At 50.5% G+C, this 26,094-nt stretch overlaps 10 protein-coding genes across 10 annotated transcripts; 5 read left to right on the plus strand and 5 right to left on the minus strand.

Moving 5' to 3' along the window:
* The first annotated feature begins 731 nt into the window (after nt 1-731).
* On the plus strand, nt 732-3,287 carry BDR25DRAFT_18865 (uncharacterized protein). Its single transcript, XM_033684267.1, has 2 exons — nt 732-1,088; nt 1,149-3,287. Exons 1-2 carry the CDS (start codon nt 892-894, stop codon nt 2,911-2,913), a joined length of 1,962 nt encoding a protein of 653 aa, XP_033548995.1. The 5' UTR covers nt 732-891; the 3' UTR covers nt 2,914-3,287.
* BDR25DRAFT_353880 (uncharacterized protein) lies at nt 2,964-6,515 on the minus strand (the record flags this gene model as incomplete). The annotated part of the gene is made up of 17 exons (XM_033695227.1): nt 2,964-3,069; nt 3,108-3,113; nt 3,151-3,288; nt 3,335-3,375; nt 3,427-3,549; nt 3,601-3,976; nt 4,036-4,277; nt 4,375-4,506; nt 4,552-4,613; nt 4,649-4,726; nt 4,763-4,997; nt 5,057-5,137; nt 5,200-5,682; nt 5,769-5,937; nt 5,978-6,153; nt 6,207-6,305; nt 6,369-6,515. 17 exons carry the CDS (start codon nt 6,513-6,515, stop codon nt 2,964-2,966), a joined length of 2,694 nt encoding a protein of 897 aa, XP_033548996.1.
* On the plus strand, nt 6,491-8,751 carry BDR25DRAFT_342150 (uncharacterized protein). Its single transcript, XM_033693687.1, has 2 exons — nt 6,491-6,529; nt 6,583-8,751. Exon 2 carries the CDS (start codon nt 6,893-6,895, stop codon nt 8,366-8,368), a length of 1,476 nt encoding a protein of 491 aa, XP_033548997.1. The 5' UTR covers nt 6,491-6,529; nt 6,583-6,892; the 3' UTR covers nt 8,369-8,751.
* Nucleotides 8,752-11,003: 2,252 nt separating this feature from the next.
* BDR25DRAFT_313335 (uncharacterized protein) lies at nt 11,004-13,340 on the plus strand (the record flags this gene model as incomplete). The annotated part of the gene is made up of 4 exons (XM_033691371.1): nt 11,004-11,038; nt 11,118-11,166; nt 11,384-12,936; nt 12,986-13,340. The coding sequence occupies 4 exons, from the start codon at nt 11,004-11,006 to the stop codon at nt 13,338-13,340; spliced, it is 1,992 nt and encodes a 663-aa protein (XP_033548998.1).
* A 3,700-nt stretch (nt 13,341-17,040) lies between these two features.
* On the minus strand, nt 17,041-17,698 carry BDR25DRAFT_221303 (uncharacterized protein; the record flags this gene model as incomplete). The annotated part of the gene is made up of 2 exons (XM_033685027.1): nt 17,041-17,465; nt 17,521-17,698. 2 exons carry the CDS (start codon nt 17,696-17,698, stop codon nt 17,041-17,043), a joined length of 603 nt encoding a protein of 200 aa, XP_033548999.1.
* Nucleotides 17,699-18,233: 535 nt separating this feature from the next.
* On the minus strand, nt 18,234-19,160 carry BDR25DRAFT_221552 (Clavaminate synthase-like protein; the record flags this gene model as incomplete). The annotated part of the gene is made up of 2 exons (XM_033685034.1): nt 18,234-18,254; nt 18,312-19,160. The coding sequence occupies 2 exons, from the start codon at nt 19,158-19,160 to the stop codon at nt 18,234-18,236; spliced, it is 870 nt and encodes a 289-aa protein (XP_033549000.1).
* A 175-nt stretch (nt 19,161-19,335) lies between these two features.
* Nucleotides 19,336-19,929, plus strand: BDR25DRAFT_221858 (Prefoldin-domain-containing protein; the record flags this gene model as incomplete). The annotated part of the gene is made up of 2 exons (XM_033685046.1): nt 19,336-19,369; nt 19,457-19,929. 2 exons carry the CDS (start codon nt 19,336-19,338, stop codon nt 19,927-19,929), a joined length of 507 nt encoding a protein of 168 aa, XP_033549001.1.
* Nucleotides 19,930-20,357: 428 nt separating this feature from the next.
* On the minus strand, nt 20,358-22,516 carry BDR25DRAFT_313338 (uncharacterized protein; the record flags this gene model as incomplete). The annotated part of the gene is made up of 4 exons (XM_033691372.1): nt 20,358-20,913; nt 20,993-21,334; nt 21,387-22,021; nt 22,097-22,516. 4 exons carry the CDS (start codon nt 22,514-22,516, stop codon nt 20,358-20,360), a joined length of 1,953 nt encoding a protein of 650 aa, XP_033549002.1.
* Nucleotides 22,517-23,459: 943 nt separating this feature from the next.
* Nucleotides 23,460-24,651, plus strand: BDR25DRAFT_284676 (uncharacterized protein). The gene is made up of 2 exons (XM_033688129.1): nt 23,460-23,970; nt 24,028-24,651. Exons 1-2 carry the CDS (start codon nt 23,594-23,596, stop codon nt 24,491-24,493), a joined length of 843 nt encoding a protein of 280 aa, XP_033549003.1. The 5' UTR covers nt 23,460-23,593; the 3' UTR covers nt 24,494-24,651.
* Nucleotides 24,652-24,817: 166 nt separating this feature from the next.
* Nucleotides 24,818-26,060, minus strand: BDR25DRAFT_221571 (uncharacterized protein; the record flags this gene model as incomplete). The annotated part of the gene is made up of 2 exons (XM_033685035.1): nt 24,818-25,655; nt 25,843-26,060. The coding sequence occupies 2 exons, from the start codon at nt 26,058-26,060 to the stop codon at nt 24,818-24,820; spliced, it is 1,056 nt and encodes a 351-aa protein (XP_033549004.1).
* Nucleotides 26,061-26,094: the final 34 nt, after the last annotated feature.

Consider the following 26,094-nt stretch of genomic DNA (forward strand, 5'->3'; position numbering starts at 1 on the left):
CCCGATTGGCAACATGATATAGGATTCATGCTCTGCTCTTCTCATCTTGGAGAGAGAGTCTGTGTGTTTGCACCGTGCCGCCAACTCTCATTGTTCCTTTCTTTTTGCAACCGAAATGTTGCGACGACGACCGGTCAGCCCATTATGGTTGCCGCAGGGATAGCGACAAAACCGCAACTATTATTCCTCCAGAAACTCTCAAAATCTTGCTGCAGCAACCTTCGAAGTGGTAGTTCCATCAACGCCTGTATTGGGTTGCAGGCCCCTCGGAAAGCCCGCGGCGCCATCCGCTCTCCGACTTCGCGCTTTGCTCTGGTAAGTGTGATGAGGGCTGACTGCTGCATATTTGCATGACGAAACATGTCGGCGTCCATTCCGGTCAAAGTCCCCCCAACGTCTACCCCGCCTTGGACACCGGAGAAAGCATGTAATTTTGACTTAACAAAATAGAACCTTACTGGACCTCGCAGGTATGCCTCACTCATATACCCCATCCTAATTGCACCACTAAAGTATCTTGAAAATCAGACACGGCCATCATTTCATTCTACCCCCCACTCGCTGCCATGATACGCTTTTAGCTGGCTTGCGCTCCGCAGGCCGGTTAGAGCCTCCTTCTACCAAACAAGGCAACCACACGGAACTGATGGGTAACTTGCTGTTTGCCCTCCCAGTGCGTCTCAAATAAGAGGGATTAGCTCGTGCCACGTTTGCCCTCCGCCTTTTTCAGGCAAATAGAGAACCTGGTTGTCGCTATGGCAACTTTGGTTAGTATCTATCTAGAATACTTATCCTGGTGTCAGTCCTCCTACCCCACGGAGGAGGAATGGGTTGCTCAACCAATCGTCGCTCTGGCATCCGTCGAAATCACACTTTAAGAGCCCACCTCTTATGCCATGCAACTCCAGTCCACCAGGACTAACATGCAAGACCATCCAGCGGCGTGATCCGGTCTTTCCCGTAGAGGTCGAGGGTAGATATAGTCCTTCTAGTGCCGCGGAATTTCACCCCCAGATAACTGAGCTGGGTCCCTATATATTTGCAACAATGAGACTATTAATCGAAAGGCCTAATCGCTGGAAATTAGAGTTCGTACGCATGCTTCCTTTCCCGTCTTTTGACAACAGGGCCATACTTACCTGAAACAGACTTACTAGCTCAAACATCGAGCACGGTGCTCGCAGTACTCATCAGCAAGGTGAACAACCCGCTGCGTTTCCCATTATCTCTGGCGCAAGCATTCCTGGAGGGCCCGAACTGAGCTTCAACCTCTACCGCTCCGATACGGGTAATCCTCAATCCCAAAGTCAACCAGCACAAGACACCTCGGTCAGGCCATCTCATTCCAGAAGCATACGGAAACGACTTGGCAAGTTCGTCTTTCATTTTTCCCCCCATCGGAAAGCCAGAACGGCAGACGTCGAGCCTCATCCAATGTCGCCCATGGAACTTGAAGCGCCGCCAGCCGAGCTTGATGGTAGTCATGGATGCGCCTGGGAGCTTGAAGGGCACGTGGGCCAGGCGTCCCCTCACCATGGGTTCACCCCAAACAGCCCCCCAGACCAGGTATCCCCTTATCCATATGATGTGCCTTTTAGGAGTCAACAGAGTGTGGTTGACCCACGCCTGCAAGATTTCGCTATACGAGCAGGTCGGTCCCCGCCTGCGAGGATGGATAATACCCAACGTCAAAATGTTCACCAAGGCCACGTGAGTGCACCACTTGTGCGGTCCCCCATGTCATCAAGCGCTTCTTGGATTCACGCAGCCACTGCGCCGGCACACGACTCTCCGCAAGCCTATAGGGCAAACAACACGGGGTACACACAACCGCCATCCTATGGGCCTATATCCGGCAACTCGTCGCCGGTTAGCCCCATCGACTGGAAGGCCAGTACCGGCCCAGATCGTCAGCCTATGCCAAGCTTCCGCCAGGGTTCACTATCAGATCCCTTCCCATCTACATCATCATATCCCTTGAATTCATTTGGACAACCTGCGTGGGGGGCTGCTGTCTATAGTCCAGTGCTATCCCCAATCACCACCACTCGTCGAAGCTCCACTACGATGAGTGTCGGACAATCCTTCTCAACCTGCCCAGCACCAGCACGTGGCGCTGTTGACACTCTTTCTCCTACCACCCATGGAAGTGGTAGTATACACGAACAACAGTTGCGGTACTTTGGAGATGCTTCTGGGACACCAAATTCCCCTCTTTCGCTACCAGCTACTGGCATTGCCGTGCCATATCCCTCGGCGGAAACCGGCTCAGCTGTAAGTGGCGCGGTGGCTGCTGGCGGCGAAATTGGGAGCTCAAACTATTTAAGCAACTGGGGGGGGCACTACAACAGATTCCAAAGCCAGAGCGCGTATGGATCTAATGCAACACGGGCATTAATTCAACATCCTATTGTCGGACCTACGATATCGTTCCCTCCATACAACACAGGTGAGGCACCACTAAGTTCCGCTGGTGCAATCGGTTCTCGTTCCCCTTTGGAACAGCCCGCCTTTGGAATGAGACAGGGTCAAGAACACAGTGTAGCCAGTGCGTTGCCAGTAGAGATGAAGAGCAAGGGGGAAAAGCAAGCTGCCGTCCAAGGTAGATCTGGGCTGGCAAGATTAAGCTCTCGTGAAGAGGTGACTTCAGCATGTGCTCCACTCTTCCCTCCGGTCGCATGTGGAATCTGCGGGTCGACTTTCAATGGGCTTTACCGGAATGGCAACCTGAAAAGACATATTCGCCAGATGCATGCAGACTCTGTTGAGGTCAAGCCGGAAAAAGTGTGCCGGGCCTGCGGGAAAGTGTTTAATCGAGCAGATGCCCGTAGAAAGCACGAATGGAAAAAGCACCACTTCTCTGATGCGAAGCCGAACAAGCGACGCAAGGACAAGGGCTTCGAATCCAACTAGTCATCCGCACTGTGGGCTGAAATCGACCCTACACCTCTCGTTTCGAAAGATCATCGTCGAACAACTCGAAAGCCTGGGGATTCACTCGTTAATACGACCACACGACGCTCATTGAAATTCGAACCAATTTGGATCTTGCTGGACAAGCTGGGACACCTTTCTCCTGTCACCAACGCTAGCCATTAAACTGGGACGTTTTGCTGGGCAAATGCGCGTTTGCTTCTGTAGATACTTTACAATTTTGGATATATTATCAGATCTTTCGTCAGGCGGGAGCTGGAAAGTTGAACGATTGACGAGTGGACGATAACATCAAAAACAAAAAGCACTCCTTGGCCCATTAGAGTTCTTGGAGGCCGTAATACCTGGAATTGACTTTTTGAATCGTACTTTTAAATATTAATTTGGCTTATTTGGAAACCCCGCGTCCTGATATTGTGTATCAATTTGTGGCTCTCTATGCTTGCCCATCCTTTAACCAGGATAAGTGAGTTTGGCACTGTCTTGGTCGACTGCATAGACAACACTGTCGGCAGTACTGTCAAATGAGTTAGAATTTCCTGTGCCGCATCTCAACTTCACTCTCCTGAAGGCGGACATTGGGGCTTGGTGAGCTAGCGTAGAGCGCATTTGATGCTTGCCCCACATCAATTCCTTCAGGAATTAGTCCTAGATTTCGATGAAAACATTTAGACTTTTCTTAAACTGGAAGATGATAGTTGGGCCGATGAAGCAACGTGTCATCTCATGCCAGCAGGAAACCTGAAGGGGAGGGCGGCCTCCGGGGCACTTCAAGGCGAGAGATTTGGGCCGAGATGGCGCGAACAAGCAACAAGGCGGAAATCCATGTCCCATTCTCGCGGTGACCCGACTAAGGCAAGAGGCAGATGGGCATCGGAGCTCTTTCTGCCAACGAATCAGGGGAGGGCATGGACAATGCTGACTGGGGCTGGATATTGTGAGGCATTGAGTCCCTTCGTTAGATGCGAAAAAAGGCCCAAGGTTTTGTCCTCCTACGACGGAAAGCGGGTGGAAGAATTTGCCTATGTACACAGGACGATAGCTGCACTGATGGTGTGAATTAAGCAATAGACTGGAATTTTGGGTATCCGCGGGTGTTACCCTCGATCGACTGAGCGCGGAACCCAAAGGCCTGGGTTGAGGCTTACGGCACCCCTCCACCGAGCTGAAGAATCCAGGAATTGAGAGCAAGTCTTATGATTCAGGTGAGAGTATGACTTCGATATCGAGGCTGACATCCTATTGTAATTACCCAGGCCTGTCGCTGCATATTTGCGCATTCTCGCAGTGAGGCGGCGTGATTGATTGTGCCCCGAACCCCCCGCTCGAAAGCATTTGCCTTGCTAGATGATAGCAGAAGCCCGGAAGCGATACTGTTAGCCGAAAACTATAGCAGTGAAGGACTAAAGTCGGTGAAGATTCCGCCTAAGCCTTTAGGACTTGGCGAGGAGAGAGTAAATGTTGCACAATGTTCATAACTGGCAGGTACACGTCGTTTTCTGTGGCTTTGAGGAACGTAAAAGGATGTAAAGTAACACCACCCTTGGATGCAGCTCCGCTATCGGGAACCTTCTCATGGCGGAGAAGGAATGTACATGTTACCTAGAATTGTATTACGCTGATGCCGATTGAATTCTGTAGTCCGTGTCGGATGACTGGCAAATGAACTAACTGAGGCCCTGCCAGCGGCTCGACTCGAACCAGGCGGTTGGACCATTCTGGAAGCCGAGCGTGGGTTCCAGGGTCAGTGGATGGCGAAAAGCGGGGTTATTGACTGAAACTTTGTTGTGACCTCAGCATCTCAACCTTGTCGACTTTAAAGTGTGACTCTTTTCGCACACGGATTCCATGGATTTCCTTATTTCACATCGCGAAGGCCGGAGACGCCGGAATAAGTCGGAAGTGTAATTAAGTTGTTCTGTAGAGAAACAAGGCAACGAGGACGCCTGAATCAGGCAACATATCTGGCGGAAGACGAGTGTTGGGGGCTCCAGCATCGGAGGACTTAGATCTCCGCTTGTGGGGCTCGTTCTTGCCTGCGGCCTTCTCGGAGGTTGTGTGCGCTGAGAAAATGTCCAGATGTGATCAGAAAAAGCTTAGGAGTGCTTCATATAGTGCTGACGAATTGGGTACGCTGCCCAAGAGTCCTCGCAAGGACTAACAAGTCGTCTGATCGAGACTGTCCAACTAGCAGCATAGCCGCCTCTGTATCATGGAAACTCCAAGGAATGGGTTGTTGTACATGCATAAGCAGGGTAGTTCCACAGAATGGGAAGATTCCTTCATGTAGTGTTGGCTCTTGGTGTTCATGCTCTTGCGGTAAATTGTATGCCCGAAGGCTCTGCGATATTTTCGGCGTATGCCTCGCGGAATCCGCGTCCGAGTAAGTCTTCTGGTCTTAGCTTGAATTATAATTGGAATATCGCGATCAAGTAAGATATTTTGCAGCCGGTACATAGCATTGGCCCCATTGGCCCCATCGTACCTCCCGATGATATGGAGCTCGAATTTACATGATAAATACTCGTCTGCTCGCCTTTGTGAGTAAAGAGACCTAGACGCTTTCGTTGTGTCTGCACAAAACTTCCTGTTGAACAGAGAACCGGTGAGCCGCATTCGCGTCGAACAGGGATTGTGGTTTAGGATGCGGCATTCAAATGTCCCGCGGGCCGTCTGGTTAATTGCTGGTATGACCAGTAGCAGTGCGCTCAGTTTGTCCTGTCTTCCCTGCATCTTTGGTGGTTTTGTCTTCGACCGTCATCCCGAACGGGAACTCACAAACTGGACGATTTGCCACATTCATTTAAGGAGGCCTCCTCCTAGCCTTTCTCGACGCGTCCGAAAGCAGGCGGTGCTCGTGTTCCTCGCAAAACGAAACGAAGAACACTGGCGACTACTTCATTTGCGGTACCCAGATTGGTAAATGGTCTCTCATTTGAAGACTCCCTCTCGAAATCGAACGTGGAGGGAAAGTTTCCATAATTTTTTTTTTGGCTGAATGGACTGCATTTCTCATGTGAAAAGCAGCACCCTATCATTCGACGGAACGACCGGCAATCGGGATCTCGGCGGCAGGACAACGCAACCATGTGCCCATTCCTGAATTGGCAATTCACCTCTCATACATGAAGAGAGGGCAACCAAAGCTTGAGAGAGGGCGAACGAAAGTGAAACAGGGATGTCTAGCAAGTTGATGGCAGCCTTGACCATATCGTCGCCCTTCGTCCCACGCAGGACAACCTTTCTATGGCCTATGGCATTGGTAGACAGACGTCGTGGACTTTCTGCCACACAACTGGCGTCGTAATAATTAAATGCGCCTTATCGATGGCAGAAGGCCCAAGACGTAGGGATGAATGTAGGCGTGAGGACTGGGTGGGAGATAAACCTATGTTGCACATCGCAACACCTCATGGAGTCCTCAAGCAGGACACAATGCTTGTCAATTGATGGTATTTTCGGGGTTCTGTGGAGTCCATGGTGAGTTCGATAATAAAGTCCTGCGATGGAGTCCAGATAACTTTCACGGTTTCCCTTTCTTCTCGCCACAATGAGAGTTGTACTTGATCAAGAGAGCCCATGTGCTGTTACGTTTGTACTTCCTCTCTTACCCTTTGTTCCAAGCATGCGAGATCTGACTTCAATTAGAATCCATTATTGTAATCACGAGAGAAGCCTGGGGGTTTGCCACGTACATCACTTCCCTGTTTGTGCTGGCACTCCTTCAAGGCGGAATACGACCATTGATTATCGAACACTGAGTGAAGTCGGGGATTGCCGTACGGAGGTGCGATATTGCATATACCCCACCGGACCTAGGGTGAGGTGTGGTTGCAGGTTTAACTCTAACCGCTGCCCGCCGTACGAGGAAACCGCTAAATATCATCCTCTTTATCACGGCGACGAAGACGACCAACGACCTCATAGCTTTTTGAACTTGAGGAGGCGCGTCCGCAACATGCTACGCGCGATGCGTTTACCCAGCCTTCCAATTCCGTCGATCTCGAACCCTCTTCGCCCAAAGAAGCACCTAACTAGCAGCCACGCTTCCGAGCTTCCGAGCCACTTCTCGGACATTGTTGAAGCCGGTGATGAGTTCAAGTACTGGGGAGCATCGGAACTCGATGCGGACCGACAAGAGAGGGCTAGCCTACAGGAGAGTCATTCAAAAGACATCGTTCCCATTGTCGAACTGCCTGACTTCCCCTCCCGGGAGTCCGCTGAGAACGAGGAGCCCTGGGAGCTTGGGGCAACCCGAGGGGCGTCTTTCCACAGCGGCGTTCTTCAAGATACAGAAGCTCTACAAAGAACCCGGTTGGCTGAGGGACTATCTATGCCTCCTAGTAGCGGTGGTGGCCGGTACGAGGAAGCGCCCGCACGCCAGCAAATATTCGACTGCAATCCGTATCAAGCCGACATTCACCATCCGGGACAAGGCCAATTTGTCGGATTCCAGGAAGGAAACTACTCACTAACACACCGAACGCAGCGACCCAGCCTTGTAACGTCAACTGCAAGTTCCCTTCCCATCAATAGCTTATACAACAGCGCGGGTTCATGGTCGTCAGATCGCGATTCTTCTGGTCATTCATCTTCCAGTATCTCCACACCATCCCTCAACTCTGCAGGAGTCTCTTCAACCACCAGTCAAGGATCATGTGGGTGTGCTTCTTGCGCCAGGCCTTGTCAGCGGCTTTGGAATTCTCCAAACGCTTCCTGCTCCTCCGTAAACGAGCTATGGCCGCACCCTTCCAGCGACTCTCCGTCGGCACCTCCGTTTAACAACCTCCAAGGATGTGTCGAGAGACCTAGTAAGGAAGTTGACTATAGCTTCTGTCGTCTCCCCACTGGACTCAATTTTCCGATCCGGCAGATGCCTTTGAGTATCCCAGAGTGTGACACGCACCCACCCCAGCAGCATATCATGGTACCGAGACCGACATCTGTCTATGAGTATGACCCGCCCGTTTACACGAGTCCGTCAAGTGCAGTCCGCCGCATTCTGTGGCCGCAAGGATGTCGCCCTTTCGAGGAAAATGTGAACAGCGAGCCTAGTGGCGGGACTAGGATAGATATTGACGGACCGCAGGGCAGATGCACTACGGTATTCATTGAGGCAGATAGAGCTGTTCCATCAGCTGATGACTCACAGATCGAAACTTGCTCATCGATCCAATGTTATCAGTGCCAGAAAAGGTTCACCGGCGCGTACGGCAGAGGGAATTTGACCCGACACCAGAGAATGAAGCACAGTTCGTTGAACACGAGCTTTCCATGTTCGATATGTAGCCGAACTTATAAGAGAAAGGATGCGGTGAAGAAGCATGAATGGGAGAAACATGGACGTGGGACGAAGCCGAAGAAGAGGCATGAAGGCAAGCGGCCAGTCCTGGGGATACTAGGGACGTATGAGTTGCCGGCACCCATGCAGTAGTCCGCACAAGCAATATAGCTGGGCTAGCAAGTCAAAGAGCAAGACCTCTTGGTCAAGACAATGACACGGCGATTGGCCTATTATTCGACCAGGGTACCGAAATTGTGTTGCATGGGTTTGAGGAGCTCGGTCTTTTTAACATATTTGAAGGGGACGTACATGCTACCAACAGGTTAGAGACTTCTTCGGATGTCAATGAGCTTTGAAGTAGCCTTTTTCGTTCTGAGTCCTATTGGTATCAATGAGTCGCAGAGGGTTCCAAGATCAACCGCGATACCGGGCTTGATTTCTATTGATGCCGGCTGTCCGGGGAGAGGAGATAATTGATGGGTGATGATAAGCTTGGGGGACGCTCGTTGCCACGTTCTGGACTGTCGAATGGTAGTAATGGTGAACCTTTTATAGCGGTTTTATAATTGACATTCGAGTGCAGAGCTGCTCGACTGGTTTCATATGCCGCTGCGCTGTTATGTCTTCCCTTGCGCTAGGATGCATCCCGATGAAGTCTCTCCATGATAATCCTAACCCGATGTCAGTTACGACTAATATCTTTATCTCCCAATTTTCTACAGGGCCGACGGCTCGCAAACGCAAGGCACGCAAACGCAAGGCACGCAATCCCTCCGTAGATGTCGCTCCGTCTTTGCCACCGGGCCGGCCCATTAGATACGTGCGTTCCGTGAGCACTAGTGATATTGCGCGATGTGTCGTGGGGTGATTGCTACAAGCGCCGACTCAAAGGATGCGGCTCAATTCCATTTCTCTCGATCTTCTGAGGGCGACTCCAAAAGCTGTGCAATCTAGACGCTTAATCCATGCAGGGTGTGGCCCCGACCCCGCTTGTTCAATTCAATTAAATCAAGCGCAGGTGTGGAAACACTTACAGGGGAGTTGGGGAGGGTGCACTGAGAACGACGCGGATTAGGCGGGACGGCATCTAGGGTCAAGTGTGACTGACAATGGCGTCTGCTGGCTATATAGTGGCGGGCTTGGCACCCCAATCTCGTGCCGAACTGTTTGTGTTGCTTCTGCTCAGAGGATTCTCTCAGCACTCCTCGCCAGTTGCAAATTCTACCAACAGGTTCAGAGAGTAAGAAGTAGGTCGCGAGAATATTTGGGCACTGAGAAGAGAGTCCGATCTGCCGTTCCATCCCAATTTTTTGGGTGTGGTCTTACCTCCGCAGCCACTGGCATTCAGACGAATTTGGTCTTGGAAATGGTTTGCAGATCGCTCCGCGTACCCCTGTGGAAGCCAATTCTATTCCAAGATTTCTTGCTCTGGCAAGCGACAAATTGCGCAACCCCACAGCGGTTGCGGACCGCCTTGCAGTGATGGGCCGCATCCGACTCGGGTTCATTCGCATGACCATGTCTAATCTTTGACCTTCCCCAAGGAATGCAACGAGAATTGAGGCTTTATCGCTTCTCCAACCAGCTGAAGAGTTGACTGCCTCGATGCCGAAAGAACTTTATGCGTATATCGAAGGCGGCTCTGAGAGCGTGACTCAATTGGCCCAATCTGCCTCTCTTCAGATGAATTCCCTCGCTTGGGATGGGTCACATACCTTCCAGATGACCACATACGCGCTGAAAATGCTACCCTCACGGACAAGTGCTTCGTCCCCTGGTCACAAACCAAAGACCCAGGTGGAGGCGTGAACTCAAGGGCTTGTCAATACCATTTTTGGAACTGCACTTTATTTCTTCCGCGTAATTTTCGCTAATGAAGACCTGGAACTGGAGGAAGGGGTTGACTTGGAGAGGTGTTCTAGGATTATTTCTTTTGCTTTAGTTGGAGCTGACTCAAATCCTCTGGCACTAAGGCGTTCGCAGCTGCAGACCTAGGGTTGGGGGCGAGCCGGCTGAGGTGTTGTCAGTGGACCCCCGTGGATGACCCCAGCCACAAAACCAAGTTGGCATACCGTAAGGGTTCATTCTGTCTGCACCATAGGGTGAACGGTGAGCAAGGCTTACTGAATCAGCGTCATTGTATGGATTATCTGAACACTGTGGCTGCATTCACTCCACACCCAAGGATTGCTCTGGCTCGTTGTGGAGAACGGGGGGTTGAGTTCCGGTTCTTGTGCATATGTCTGCGCTGATCGGGGAGCACTAGGCGGCGGCGAGACGCGGGAGCAGGGCAACGGGAAGGTGTTCAGGTAGCTCTTTAGAGCGAAGGCCGCACTAGGCGTACCCTATTTTGAGAAGATGGTGTGCTCATATCTTACCGTGTGATCTGTAGTTCCCAGTGTTAAAGGGGATCGTCCCAGGGCGCTACAGAGCCTCAAATACCCCTTCTCCTACTCATACCCCCATAGTGGCCTCTATTATTATTATTATTTTTTCAAATGTTTGTCTTCGCTACATTCCGTCCACCCGCGGCCGTCTTGCCAAAGGCACAGTCGAGCTTTCGTTCAGATGTGTGACCAAGCGGTTGGCCAGCTGCACGGCTTTAAGAAACACAGCACAGTCCCCACGGACTCTAGTTCATGAAATAACTACCTCCAGTATACCTCACAAGGCCCAGGACACTGGGCACCCTTGAATAAGATGAGGATGCTGGCACAGGAAGAGTAAGCCTGCCGCTGGCCGGATACAGTCGCGCAATGGCTACGAGCACATACACAGCCAGGCCATGTCCCCTTCGGTCGCTCCCGACGTGGAATTAAGGTACTTCATGCTACTCCAGCGAATGGTCTGCTGGTCCAGCATATTCCTTGGAGGGTGTCGTTCAAAATGTTGGCTCTAGACACTTTGGTGGCCGGGAAAAGTGGCATAGTTTCTGGAGATATTGGCTCGTGAGCGAGGGCAAACCAGTCTAAACTGAATGGGATAGAATCCGAGGTCAAGTTGGGCTCCCTCACCGCTCAGGAGGTACACCATCCAAAACGACTTGAAACAAACTCGAAGTAGATGAATGACAAGTTGTCCAGAGCCTCCATTTGTCTCGAGAAACACTGTTCACCACTCTTCCCCTTTGAAGACCGGCAAAAACAAGATACCTATCGCGATTAGTCAGCTCCCCATGAGGAGCAGCCCAGTACCGGCGACCATTTGAGGCACAGAGAAAGTGAAGCTGCAGAGCGAAGACCCTTGCAAAAATTCGCAACAACCCTCCTCGGGGGTGTTGAGTGCCCATCTGCGCTGACAATTATCGTTATTGTTGTTGTCGACATCGCCAACTTGTCGGCTTCTCTGTATCGGTTTCGGGGTTTCTTTTCACATTTTCAACCAAACTTCAGATCTGGTTCCGAAAATCTTCACCATCAGGGATTAGAGCTTTTATCGAAGTGTGTTGGAGTCCTCCGGCTATCCTTCTCTTGTGATCGCGCTATTCAGCAGCGGTCCTGCTGCCGAGAGAACTCAGCCTGCCACCTCACTAACTCCAACCCTATTCCACGATCGGTTCTGGCTCTTAACATCCGACTCTTTCATCTACACCGCGATCTACAACGCCATCTATCGAATCTTCATCTTGAGTTGGTCTTCTTAACGCTTTCTGCCTTGCCAAGGACAGCCGAAGTTGCTTCGAAACCAACCACGGCCAGGGAAAAAGGAAGCCCCTGGCTCGCACCGTCTGACTCCGTCAAGTGTTGTGCACAGAATTTCAATTTTTGTTTTTATTTTCAACCTATTGTCGAAGGCGTCCTTGTCATTTCGCGATCAGGGCCTTGTTGTCGTTCTCCGAAGACCACAGTTATGGGGGACCGACACCAACCCCACTTTGACCGGAACGACACCTACCATCTCACTAGGTATGATGACGCTCAGAATTCCTCTGGCGTGTCCTATAGCTCCGCTGTTTGTGTTGATTCTAATGCCCACTTCTTCAGTACCCACGTTCCAGGAGATTTAGCGTCGGTGTCAAATCGTAGCCTTGGAGAGCATAGATCGACCCCATGGAGGGAGTACAACGCTGCTGGAGGGGTAGTTCCGCAGAACATAGTCCAAGCCTCCGACAGTGCCACAGCCGGCTCTGATGAACAATACGGCCCCAACTTTCTCTCATCTCACCATGAGCACCCAGGACAGGAGGTGAATTCCCAGCCTTACACCATGAGCCAGTCGTATTATCCATCATCGGCTCGTCTTAGCCCGTCGGATTTACTACCACCCCCCCGGAATCCTGTGGAACAGGGGGGGATGCAGTTACTTAATTGTGAAGGGCCTTGGTCCCAATGGAACCTCCATAGCACGTACACACTGAGCAACGAGTTTGGTGTCCCTGGAACTTCGGAAGGAGGTTACTTAATAGGTACGAAAAGGAGTACTCCGTCATCGGCCATGTTGTTTGAGCCTGAAGAGATGGCTGCGACATCGCCTTCTCTTGACCAGAATGAAATGAGGACCATGACTGTGGATATGGCAGCCATTCGGATAGGCAAAGCCGCCTTTGGAAATGTTTTACAGCCTGTGGATATCCTTCCTACAGATTCCGGACCTCTCATGTCCGTGGACAACCGGTTGAGCCCACAAAACAAATGTGACGGCTACCATAGTAGAGGGCAGTTTAAGTCATCGTTCGACCAGGGATATGATAATGAAGGTTTTGAAGGCCGCTCGCCGCCGTGAGTCCTAGTGCCCCAATATGGCTTTTTGGATACTAAGAATCGATAGTGCCGAGACGAATTATGATCACTTGGTAGTTCCTCATACTCAAGCGTCGAGCTCTGTACATTCATCTTCAGCCGCTTCCGAACCGGTACCCATGTCGCCGTCTTTTCCAGGTCTTCTATTCTGTGAGGTCGAGGGATGTAGAAAAAAGTTTAACGGAATTTACCGGAAGGGGAATCTAGCTAGACACAGGAAAACACAGCACGGGGGTGCCTTTGGATCGAAACGAACTTTCCCTTGCGAGGAAGATTATTGCAAAAAGGATTTTTGTCGGAAAGACTCCCGTTTGAAACATTATCGGACCCACCACCCACGATTAGCCACACGTCTCATTAATCGGAAGCCGCAGAGGCCATAGTTTCAGGTGAAGTGATCCAAAGGGTCAAGCAGGTTTTTTTTTTTGAGAGGTAAAGCCAAAACCGTTCTGGGGTTTCTGGGTGGCCTTCTAATTCGCTCCAGGAGAATGAGTCTTTTGTGATTCAAGAAAGTGACGGGATCTTCATGACACGTAAAGTTCAGTTGGCGACGAATAACTCTTGAAAAAAAACACATCCACAATCTCTCTTCATCCTTCTCAATATATGGCGTCATGGTAGCTTTACGGCCACAAAGGAATCCCGGCAATACCACTGGTTGACGACCTTCGATCTTAACCAATTATTCTTATCAACAAGACCTCCAGCGTTGGTTGCCAGGTGGTTCCATGATCTTCACGTCTTTCTTCCTGTTACACGGTGGCTATTTGAATCAAGGAGGAGTATGGGTCCAGCCGGCGTTGATGAGATGGTTTCTCGAGGTTGAGATGAAGGGTTTGGATTTTTGGCGTTTGGGTATACGTTTTTAAGGATGGTGATCCAGCGAGTCGCTCCCTTAGGGGAAAGAAGAGAAGGGTGAGGCTGTTGGTTAAGGCATCTTTCTTGGGCTTCGGGGGGCATCGACAGCGTTACAGGGGAATAACGCTGAACCGAGGTGATCGATAGCTCGAATGTAATATGACGCCTTCAAACCGCATCTTCATCCAGTTTGCATGCGAAATGGCGTTGCCTAAAGCGAATGTTAGTTGTCGAGTTAGGGTGGAGGTGAGATTGAAAAAGAGGCTAAAGGAAACCAAGCCAGAGAACCACGGAAGGCTCTTGGCCTCTAACCCCTTTGAAGACCCTTGTCCGCGCCAGCGTTATCCTCCAACTTCTTTGTCGACCTCAAGCTAGCTACGACCTCATTGCGGGAGAAGGACTCTGGTGGCCTTCCTCTGCCCACCGACCCGACACGAGCAAGCTTTTGTAGCGTTCATAGCAGCTCTTTTACAAGTCGACTGGACCTCGTCGTATACCCACCTAGCAAGGCGAAGAAGATGGGGATGAACAGAGCCAAAAGCACAAGCAGAGGGGTATGGTGTTACGATGCAGCCGTGGAATCAAACGTGCTGTTAGGGGTCAATGCGGAAATTGAAGGACCGGTTTCATCATTCCTTTTCGATTCTGAGGTATGTCTTCTTGCAACTTCGCGCGTATCACTCGGACATGTAGAAAAAAAAGTTGGATCCCGTCACTCTTCCTGCTGGCTGATCAATAATGCCAAGGCCGGCCATTAGGATATGCCTCCTCACCTGAGTCATTATCTTTTCTCCCTGATTCTGATCTGCGTCGAATCAACCAGTAGTTCCGGTGGTGAGAAACCTGCAAAGAGAGCTCTGCAAACCCGTACGGTATATCTAACGACGTCAACCAAAGAGGGAGGCGCGAAGGCCATTTTCAGGCTACCCTTGATCCAGCAGGTTCCCAAGAAAGTTACAGCCTCACTTACGTTGTTTGCCTCCCATCATCATCTCATCGCCACTGTGAGTCAACTACTGGATGCCCAATCAAGTGCCCTTACTGCGTGAAGGCCTTCCTCGTCTGTGTTATCCATCAAATTCATCTTGAACCACTCGTCTGCCTATTCAACGCGACAAGTCACTCGTAGCGAGCTAAAGGGACTGATAGCTTTCTTGGGCACCGCAGGACCAAGAGAAAGCCCTTCCGCCACATCTCTTCGCGCCTGATTCACTCATGCAGCCTCAGAACACCACTGCTACCCTAGGCTACAGGGCCATGCAGCTCAGTTATTGATGGTGATGACTCCTTCCTATCAATAAGCTACATGGGATCCTTTCGATCTCGGAACTGGGCTTCTACTTCATAGTATCCAATCAACTAGCACGAGATCATGTATCCCAATTTCCCTCATAGACCCCATGACCATACACCATCCCAAGATCACCAAGCAGTATTGCCCCTTCACATTCGTGAACCTTCGATGATCCTCAATCGCCTCATTGCCCATGCTTCACTATATCCCGGTTCTGGGAAGGGGACTGGTGAAGCCCCTATTTCTGGTGGCGAAACGCTACCGAGAGAGTCCTCAGGGCGAGTAGTCGCGTGGCGGTGGCATTCGCCGATCATTCAATGACTGATTCAATGACTGATTTCATAAGGACACGTTAGTTCCTATAGTTCCCACTCATTCGGCAGTATTCAAAATTGAATGTAGGACCTTCGAACGAAAGTGTTGCAAGTGGCTATGGTGGTGCAGTATCATCCTCTGCATCTGGACATGGTCTATCGCTTACAGATGCGCGAATCGTCAACCCAAGCAATCGTTTACCTGAAACAGACGCGAAGTCTAGGGGCGACACAAGTAAACGCAGAAGTTTATCTTGACGACTTAACACAATATTGCTTCTCTACTCTCCTCACCTGACTTTCCCTACCATTCCCTACCCTCTAATACTTGCACTCTTCAGTCCGCACGCCACTTGCCTTACCAGTCAAGCTCGTCGAACCCGACAGCCAATGATGGAGTCTCTTGAAGCCTATACCTCGACAAAGAGACGTCGAATGCCAGTCCGACGACGCCCAGAATAATGCCCCACACCCTAAAATCCTTGCAAAGCCCAGTTTCCGACCAGTCTATGCACTTCTACAGCCAACAACTCAGACAGGTCAGAACTTTCCTCCCCACAACCCCAAGAAAACCAATACCAGCCCAAATTCTTTGGCTTTCCGGTGCGCTTCATCTCCACGTTAGCCAATAATCAGACTTGGCAGATCTACCCTCTCTACAAACCCAAAGACCGCCTGCATCAGCCCAATTTCTGTGACTTTCGCTACGCTTCACCCACACTCCAGCTCCGTCTCCCCTATTATCAATCACTCCGGTATCTCCCCCTCCTCGCCTCTGCGTCCTGCATGCACACTGCAGAGCCAACTGTTCAAACCGAGAAATCATACGTCCAGATAGGAAAACATTCTTTCAATTGCTTTTCACCTCCCAGCCCAAGCGTCCTCCATGGCAGCGAACGAATCAGATACCATCACTAAGCTGAACTGGGAAGACCATGCCAACACCACAATCGGTGCAGGTAAAAATTCTCCAACAACCCAGCAGAAAGAGAGTCACATGAACGATGCGTGCATTGTTCTCATAGTCTTTCCCCTCTTTCTCACTCTCCGCCCTACAGCCTCACGCCGACTACGAATCTAACATGGAAATAATAGAACGTCGGAACATGATTCTAAAATTTCTGCCCAGCCCTAATTTATCACATATTGTAGTCCGCTAGACTCGCGGTAAGTGGAAGCCTCTCGACATCTTAACCTTGTCCTCAACGCCCTTGTCAACACACGCCCCTTTCGTCCCAAAACCACATGGACCATGATGCTATCTTGCATAATAAAAGACTCTGATCAGAGAATCAAGACACAGCTCATCTTCCGAAAGGCCCACTTGCATTTCCACTAATGCCCCTCTTCGCCGTCTTTGCGCCATAGCCAAACCCTCCCAAGTTTCTCGGCCCCGCATCCAGTGGTTGTCTTGTTGCAGGCGAGGGCTGATATGAAGGACCAACGTCTGGGGCTGAGAATGCGTTTTGGCGCGTACTGCCGAGGACTGGGAGCCGGGAACGATGACCTTGAGATGGAGTGCCGCCCATAGGCGCCGATTCTGGAAATCACGTTAGCAGAAGCTACATACGGAGTCGAGCTGGCTGCGAGTATGCCCGAGGCGATATTGCCTTCGTATTATGGAAGAGTAGACTTACGACCGGTGTAGCCTCTACTTCCAAGACCTTGGCCTTGCACCTGAGAGTTCCATGCAGGACCGAGATTAATGCCTCCCCTTTGGGCGCCACCGCTGTCAGAACTTCTACTTCCATCCATGTTGTGTTGTCTGCCAGCTCTAGCTTGCTGGGGATTGCTAGGCTGGCTGAAGTTTGCCGTCCCTGCCCTTGTTCCTGGAATCCGATCGATGAAGCGGTCACTCCTTGCGGTGTGGAGTGAAATGCTGGCCTCTTCCCCGGCAGCATTTGCTACATGAGACGCCATGACCTGTGCCTTTAGAGATTGGTAGAGCTTCTGGACTTGTTGTTGAGCACGACTCTTCTGTTGAAATGCCTCGACAAGCTCGTGGTTCTTCTGCTCGAGGGACGCCTGCTCGGCTTGCATTGCTATGAGCCATGTCAGCACCATTGACGAGAGGCTGATGACCGAGTTGACGATTACCTTGCATCTTGTCCTGCAGCACCTTGATCTGAGAATTCGCGTCATGAATGAGCTGGTCCATTTGCTGGCTTAAATTCGTGTACCTCTCGGTAAGGTTCTTTGCAAGGTGTTCCTGATAGATAATTTCCTGCGATGCCTGATAGCTGAAGAACGCAAGGCCACGACTTGCACACTCCATGATGACTGTCGGACTGAGCCCACTGAGTACACTCGTCTTATAGTCCTCAGTCGGATTGAGACCTGCAACAACTACATCGTCTGGATTGACAAGCTGTGTACCACAGGCTGGGCATGTGCGATTGGCATTGGGTGCTCTGGAGAGCCCAGAGCTGTCGGAGCACTGGGTGCAAAAGACGTGACTTCCCAATCAATCAGTGGCAGATGCAAGAGGATTGACCTTGGGAGAGACGACTGACCTGCAGGTTGTGACGACAGCGCGATCATGCAGCTGCGAGCGGCACTTGAGCTCGTTGCACCGGAGAGCGAACTCCATAGTCTCGTGCACAGGTAATGATTGAGGGCGAAGAGCAGAGGGAAGGAGTTAGAGCAGAAGCAGAAGCAGAAGCAGCGTTCTAAGAGAGCCGCACGTCCACGTGAACTTCCAAGTAGAGCAAGAGCTCCTCTGAAGTATGAAATATTTAAAGAGGCCACAAAGGATCTTAGAACGTATTCTGAGCAGTGGTGAGGTGTGCACTGGGTCAGAGAGAGGTTCCTCATCTGAACCACCAATTTGCCTGTGTAACCCATGTCAGTAAAATATACCTAACTGGATAGTCTAACATAATGCTCACCGATCCATTGATACCCTTTCCAATACCTCTAACGGCGTGCCACCATCCCAAGGGAATATAGAGTAGATCTCCGCTTCCCAATTCCGCCTCCCACCCCTTCACATATTTGTCGACCACCCCTTCATCCCTCCATACCGCGGCCTCCAGTCTCTCCATCTCAGTCCCAACCATCATTTCGTCCCCTCTCATGTTTGCGTGTCCATCTCCAACCCTCAAGCGCTCATAAAGCCAGTTCCCTGCGTCCGGCTTCATCAATCTAATGACTTTCTTGCCGGCTAGTTGTACAAAGACATTGGGGTTGGGATCGCGGTGAAGTGGTGTCCGGGTTGGAGGCTGACCAAGCCAGAGACTTGAACCGTAAATGTCGCCTCGACCCATGACGGAAATGAGGGAGGGTGTTGGCAGGTCAGCTTGGAGATCTACCGGCAAGTTGTCAAGAGAGCATTGGGCGAGGTAGAGGTTCGTAGACGAATCTTGAGTGGATTTGATATAGGAGAGTAATAAAGAGAGTGGTGCCTCGAAACGCTCAAATGATGATATCTGCAGGTCGTTCGATGGGCTAGAACTAACCTGTGTCAGCTCAAGCGGTACAATAGTATCGCCATGTTGTGTCAAATAGGATACGTTGAGTTCATGGAAGCCTGAATCTCCTTTCTTGGAAGGGTATGGTGTAAACCATTTCGAAATAGCGGGTATGGAGCGGAAGCGGCCTGGAAGGATGGCTGGTTCAGCGAGATCAATCTTGGGTGTAATGTTGTCCAGGACTTTGACAGGGACAAAGCGTTGCTTCCAATGTGAGTGGCATCGATGCTGTGGTATAAAAAGTCTGAATTGAGGACGCAATGGCATAGAGAAGTCGTCCAATTGAGGAAAGATGTAGTGGAGTGAGATCCAGAGAGCTGTGAAGCTTGAATTCAAGCTCCACCAATCACGCATGCTCACGTGGTGCATACTCCTGCTTAGTCAACACAAGTTCACCAAGTCGATTAGGTACTACACAACGAAACACCTTACAAAGGACAGCATGGCGTCGAAACAAGGACAAGGCCCGGGCCAGAGTCAAGGGAGTAGGTCTTTTATTCTCTAGTCTTCTAAAATCACAATATTCTCTCCAACTCCCACGCTAACTTCTAATTACCCCACAGTCGAAATAACCTCCCTCCCAATCTCGCAGCTTCAGGAACTCAAATCTCAACTGGACCGCGAGCTTGAGCACCTCAACACCTCTTTCCAATCCCTCCGCATCGCACAATCCAAATTCCGCGACTGCTTGAAATCCATCTCCCAGGGCGTGAATGCCAGCACCGCCGAGAAACCCCTCCTCGTGCCCCTCACCTCTTCCCTCTACGTCCCCGGCAAGCTTTCCAACCCGTCCACCGTTCTCATCGATATTGGTACCGGGTTCTTTGTCGAGAAATCTACCGCCGATGCTACAGATTTCTATAACCGCAAAGTCGGGGACTTGGCGCATAGCTTGAAGGATTTAGAGCAGGTGATTAATGGGAAGGTGAATAATGTTCGCCTCGTGGAGGAGGTAATTCGGGTCAAAGTTTTGAGTGCCCAGCAGGAGGGCGGGCAGGGTGCTGGAGGAAAGGACGGGCCAAAGAAAGGAAGCTGAAGCCCCCGAAAGGAAATGAGAGTGACGTTTTAGCGTGGTTAGTAGAGCGGGACTCGCACCATGAAAGAAATTTCTGGAGCGAGGTAAAGATTTTCAAAAGTTTATGCATTTGATAAAGTGTGGTTATGGGGCGTATGAGACATTGAGAAGGACAATTTCATGCCCTCAAAACCGTTCACTAACAATCTTCGAGCCCAAGTATGCACTTAAGAACATTTGGGATCATCTAAATTATGGGCTAACGCCAGAGAGAAGATCGCACTGGTCCCCAGTATCTGAGACGTGGTCCAGCAATGCAGGCCCAATGTGTTCCTGAAATGTGAAGAAGTTCAGAGGGATCAGCTAGTAACCATATCCATACATCTCGTGAAGAAAAGTTGGTCAAGTGTAAGGAAGATTTTCAATGAAGGAGTGGGTGAGTTATGGACCTAATTTGGGGGGGCTTTGCAGTCGTTGATGACAACGGAAAGCCTCATTAGCGCCTTGACGAGAAGCGTGATACCAGTAACATCTGGTTCCCTCTCCTCCACGTCGAGATTTTGGATTTGCGGCATGTCATTGCTTGATTCAGCAGGCGCAGCTGAGGTGCCTCCGTCACCAGGGAAGAAAGTCTTGGCCGTATCACCGAATTGGACTATTCGCCCAGAAACAAGAGTCTCGAGCGGATTCAAGTGCGTAGACCATTCGCTGTGGCGAACAACGACACCCCAGCACGGGGCTGTCTGGCACGGATACCACATTTGTCGAGCCTCGACATGGTAGTTCGTATCACGGATGCGGAATGTATAAACCCTGTCCAATCGACATCCTTTCAGTCGTGTACTTGGAGTTGTGCTCCACTGCGCGAAGCTCTCTTTAGAGTGTAGGTTCGCCGCGTCCCCGGACCTCATCCTGACCCCGTCCGCAAAGTTCACGACTACAGGAGACAGCTTCGATTTTGGGACGACCACCATGGATTCTAGGCCTATGTGCCATGCCTTGCCTCTATGGGAAGAACACGTCAGTTGGTAGAAGATGGGGTTCGAGGAGCTTAGGTGCGTGTAGCTCCGCGGGATATACTTACTCTCCTAGTTCCATTAAGTTGATGTCAAGATGTTCCTTAGGCGCAATCTTGCCCTCTTTCACATGGTAGAATCTTAAAGGCATCTTCTCGAACATTCCTTCCTCGTCTTCAGTCCAATCAATTTGCACCACAATAGTCTTGGGCTGAGACGCAGTCCGCTGATCTCGAGCATTCGGATGGACTGGGCGCGTGCTGTTAGGATCTTGAAGCATCCATGTTCCCTGGAAGGTGGGCCGAGTCTCTGACAACTTTGAAGGACCTCCTATCTTGGCCGGCACCAATATGTCACCTGCCGCCATCAGTCTGGCAAGCAATCGCTCTCCAAACTCCTGATCGCCTGCCCTAGTAACAATGTTAGATGAAGTCAAGAAGACAGTCAGGGAAGAGTCCACACCATTTAGTGACTAGGCAAGTCACCCTCGTCCCGCAAATGCTCGTTTCAAATACGGGTAATTTGTAGGTTTTCCCAATCTCCTCGTCTGCCATGCCTACAAGTCCAAGACAACCATAGCGGACCGTCAGGTCGTAATAGCCTCGCTCGAATCTTATACATTCTAGAACTTGAGTGATTTGTTTCTGAATCTCAACCAGGTGGCTAGGGTCCAGGGACTTCTTCCGAAACTCTCCTTTAGTTTCTTGGTTTCCTTGTTTAGGGGCTACTGGCGGCACAGCTGGAAGGAGCTGAGGATATATGTTATAGATTTTGACAGGCCACCAACTAGGGATCTTCCTCAGAACAACTTCAGTGCCTTCACCTTTATCTAGAACGATGTTGATGGCTAGGACGCTCAGTGATCTTATGGTCTGAACCTTTTGCACTAGGTTCTCATAGTGCTCTAGAGCAGATGCGACGTGAGCTTCTTCGTACCCTTGGATTTCGACTTGTAGGACTGGACCACGGTGTGGACAAAAGGAGATATATACTTCATCATCCATCCGAATTGGGTTCAGTGCTACTAATCCATTACCGAAGGCAGACGCTGGATCGATCCCGTCACGACGTAGCTCATCAGGCCAGTCAACAACCACCTGAAAGGTTGTAAGTGGCTTATACGGGGAGTTTTTGTTTATTTTTTATATTTTTAATTTTTAAATGGAACTTACTCGAATAAGCCCTGCTTCTTCTGGCGGCTCGCCCTTAAACTTCTCTTTGCGCTCCATATCCATCTGCTTCACCGTGTCATAGTACCACTTATTGGCATGAAAAGCACTCGTTTTCGGCCAAGATGATGATGCAGGAGTTTTGGAGGGAGCATTTTCGATCCACCGATTGACAACTTTGACCGCAGCCTCTAATTGAAGACCTTGACCGAAGATTTCGAATTTGGTAGGCTGCCGATTTTCCATCCTTGGAACAACCTCACAGCCAGATTCCACGCTTAGAACCTTGCTAATACGCTCCAGATCAGGCCAAGACATACTAGGCTGATACTCAATTGGAACGTTGACAGTTCGATTCGGCTTACGGGCAGGAGGACCGCTCCGGCCCCGAAGAGGTCCATTCCGGTCATGTTCAACGGACATGATTGATGAATATGACAGCATATAGTGTGAACTGCCTTTTCTCACAAACGGGTCAGCTGGTTGTGGGTTATCGAAGCGAAGTAGATTCTCGTGCGATAGAGAGTGGTGTGATAGAAGGTGGGGTAGTCAAGTAGAACTGATTTTGTGATTGCTATCAAGTCAATTCGCGGCGGCTGCCCAATGAGGTAGTCGCGTGCGTGGGTTGTGGCTGACCTGGTTTGCCGACGCAATTGGGATCAAAGAAGGAAGTGGCTTTGATTGGGGTGACAGGGTGATGGCAGCTCTGAACTAGTCTTCATCAAAGAAGCTATAATCAAGTTATTGAGCAGCGTTCGTAATCGGTTGTTAGATCAGGATAGTGGTGTTTAGTGTTTGAAGATTTCGAGAGAGTGAAAGATGAAGGCTTTGAAGAGCTTTTGGAAAGAAGATAGTTTTGACTTTGGTGAGCCTTAAGAAAGTGAAAGATGAAGAGAGTGAGAGAACTCTCTGAACAACATAGACGCAAAACGTTCACGAGTTTACACAGCTTCTCAACTAATCAAATGGTAAGTCAACCATTGGGCGTCTCTCACATGAAGAAGAATTTTAACCCTCGCACTTGTCGCCCGTTCAAAGCCTTACATGAATTTCAAACGCTTGCATCTGCAAGCTTAGAGGCGCCATAATAGAAGAGTAGAGAAGAAAACGGAGACGACTCTGAGGGAGTGGGCCACTGGGCGCTATTGGCAGTCTAGAAAAGGTCCCTTTCTACTGTTCACATGAGATCTCAATGGTTCATTCATAGTACCCGCAGAGTGGCATGAAATGGAGAAGAGCGAGCTAGAGCCAAGTCTAACGTCGAATTGGAGATGAGGGCCAAGCACGTGACGGCGCCTCGCGCACGGGCCCCCTCAAATGTGAAAGGTTTCTTGAACATTGAGTGATGGAAGCATCCCGCCATGGCCTCCCGATAACGCATCATACACTCCTTTGGCCAGCACAGCACTCCAAGTATCTGATAATACTTCAAGGGTTCTGTAGGAGCGCCATTGGGACCCCCCTCTATCTCTTCCAACCCATCACAACACCTCACGCACGATGACACGCACAACTGCACGAATAGCTTCGTCTGTGATCACAGTAAAAGCGAACCGTCCTCCACCCAACCTTACAATCCTGCGCAAACTCGAAAAAGCGTTAGCTAACGATAAACTCTCCCTCGAGAACAAGAAATGGATTACAAAGCCATACTACCAGGCACTTTTCAAACTCTCATCACAAAACCTTGCGTCGGAACAATTCTCAGTTAGCTGGGTGCGGCAGCGCTATGTAGAACAGGAGACCGCAAGAAGGGAAAGACAGGCAGCGAAGAAGGTTGATGTAATAAATCATTTCCGAGAGAAGAGACAGCGAGAGAAAGGGCTTAGGGCCCTGGCGACGCCGGTGATACGGTTCGGCGAGAAAGAGGTGTTTCTGTACGCTGGTTGAAAGCCTCTGCTACGAACGACGCTCTGCTAATAACTACGCCGCAGACCAAAAGCTGTAATAGCCCTACTACGCACACCGAATCTTTCCCCATTTCAAGCACGCTTCCACGTCCCTCTCAACTTCTCTAAATTCGATCTCCGCGATTACCTCTATCACGGCTACGGCGTTAAAGCCATCAACATTACCTCATATGTTGAGCAACAGCCGGTCCAAGACCACGTTGATGCTCCACGACGTTGGTTCCGGCCTACGGCGAAAAAGTTTATGACAATTGACATGGATAGCCCGTTTGTATGGCCCGAGGACCCAAAGAGCTGGGCGCCCTGGGGAAAGAAGGAGAAAGATGAAGAGGTGGAGAGGAATGTGGACGAAGCAAGAGAGCCTGGGCAGAAGAAGGGGGATAAGAAAATGTTGAAGAATCAAGCATTGGAGCTGCTGAGGGGCAAAGTTCAGTGGGAGCCGACGAGGAGCCCATTGCAAGCTCACGGCGAGTATAAGATTAGAGTTTGAGTAGACTTGAAAGAGAATTATCGCCTAGAAGAGCGATAGCTGGACGACGTCGATTCAACTGAGACAAGAAGAGTACGCGTGTTTGATTAGATGAAGATCATGAACGGAGTGTATTATGAGTGTATGTATCCGGTAGACTTGGACATTCATAAAGCGAGCTGTGGATGGCTTCGCTCAAATACGAATTTCTGGTATGCTACTTGTGCCACGACGCATTACTAATAGGAAGGGGTTGCTTTCTAAAGCCTGTGTTAAGGTTAAGGGAGAACGTCAGCTTCTGTCTTAAATCATACCTTGTCATACGCAGTCAACTCGACACATGTCTTAAACAGGATGCACCACGTCGAGGTGCTCATTGATTTCTGGTTCGACTACTTGAACGCTACGTATTGGACACTCGACAAGGACTCTCTTCTCTACGATCAGAACCTCGCCATCATCATCATCATCATCATCAGCCCTTAGCCGTTTCTGGCCTGCAGTAGAGCTCTTGCCCGACGACGAGATTATCTCCGTCTTCCGCTTCCCATTGAAGATTCTGGCTGAGGTTTTACCCTCCCCATTTCGTTCGACTGGGCTAGCAGAAGTTTTGCCCTCTGCGCCCGGTTTTCCCGCCGCTTCCACCCTCACCCATCCATCAATCTTGTTTTTCTGCCGTCCAGCCCTTTCCTTCCTACTCAAAGCCTCCTTCTGCTTCCTCGTAGGCTCCGGCTCCTGAATCTTCGTATAGACCCCTCCACACTCAGCCTGATGTCTCGACCACCAAGAGTCGGCCTTTCCAGGGGGCCGATTCATACTCCGCTTCACCAAACCAAAGTACGGAGGTTGATTTCTACAATGACCATCGCACTGCCAAACGTGCGTACGATAGCTATCCACCTCGTCATGGAAGGTGTGATATATTGTTATCTCGTAGTTTCCATGGTTGTTGATTGCGTCGGCAAGGAGTTGAAAGCCGACGCCATGCCCAGTGCCGTCATCGCCGCGGAAGTGTCGCCAGGAGGTAATTACGAAGAAATAGGCGTGGATGGCCTCGTGGAGGAGCGTGTTTATGGTGTCTGAGCGAGGACGGTATTGCAGAAGTGGCGTGGACATTTTCAAGCGGATGCGTGTGAATTTCCCGGTGGAGGGGTCCTTGGAGAGCTCACATATTCCGGCGCAGCTACAGGGCGGGGATCAGCTTGTGCGTTGGGTGCGCGCAGGGGCGGGGCCAGGAAGGTTAGAATCCGGCGGCATAGCACCAGGTCCACCGCCTTGAAGTCTTGTTATGAAACCCGCGCCGTACAAGACTGGAAAAAAGGAGAATGCACAGCCGGATGGATGACAAGGTGAGAAGACATTGTGCTTACAGGGTCAATCGCGGTGACCATGTCACCTCAACTCGGGGTACGAGGAGGTCTCGGAAATACAGAGTGTTGTAGAGCCTGAACAGCTCATGGATATCCACGAATGGTTCATCATTATTCAACATGCTGTTGATGGAGTCCAGGGCGGACTTCTGCTCTTCTGAGAGGCATTCCAGCGCTGCTATGGCCTGGAGCGCGGCGTCCTCGTCCGTGATGGGCATGGCGATGACATGGATTGTTTCGCTGAGGGGCACA

The sequence above is a fragment of the Lindgomyces ingoldianus genome (assembly GCF_010093535.1).
Source record: "Lindgomyces ingoldianus strain ATCC 200398 unplaced genomic scaffold BDR25scaffold_12, whole genome shotgun sequence".
Classification (NCBI taxonomy): Eukaryota; Fungi; Ascomycota; class Dothideomycetes; order Pleosporales; family Lindgomycetaceae; genus Lindgomyces; species Lindgomyces ingoldianus.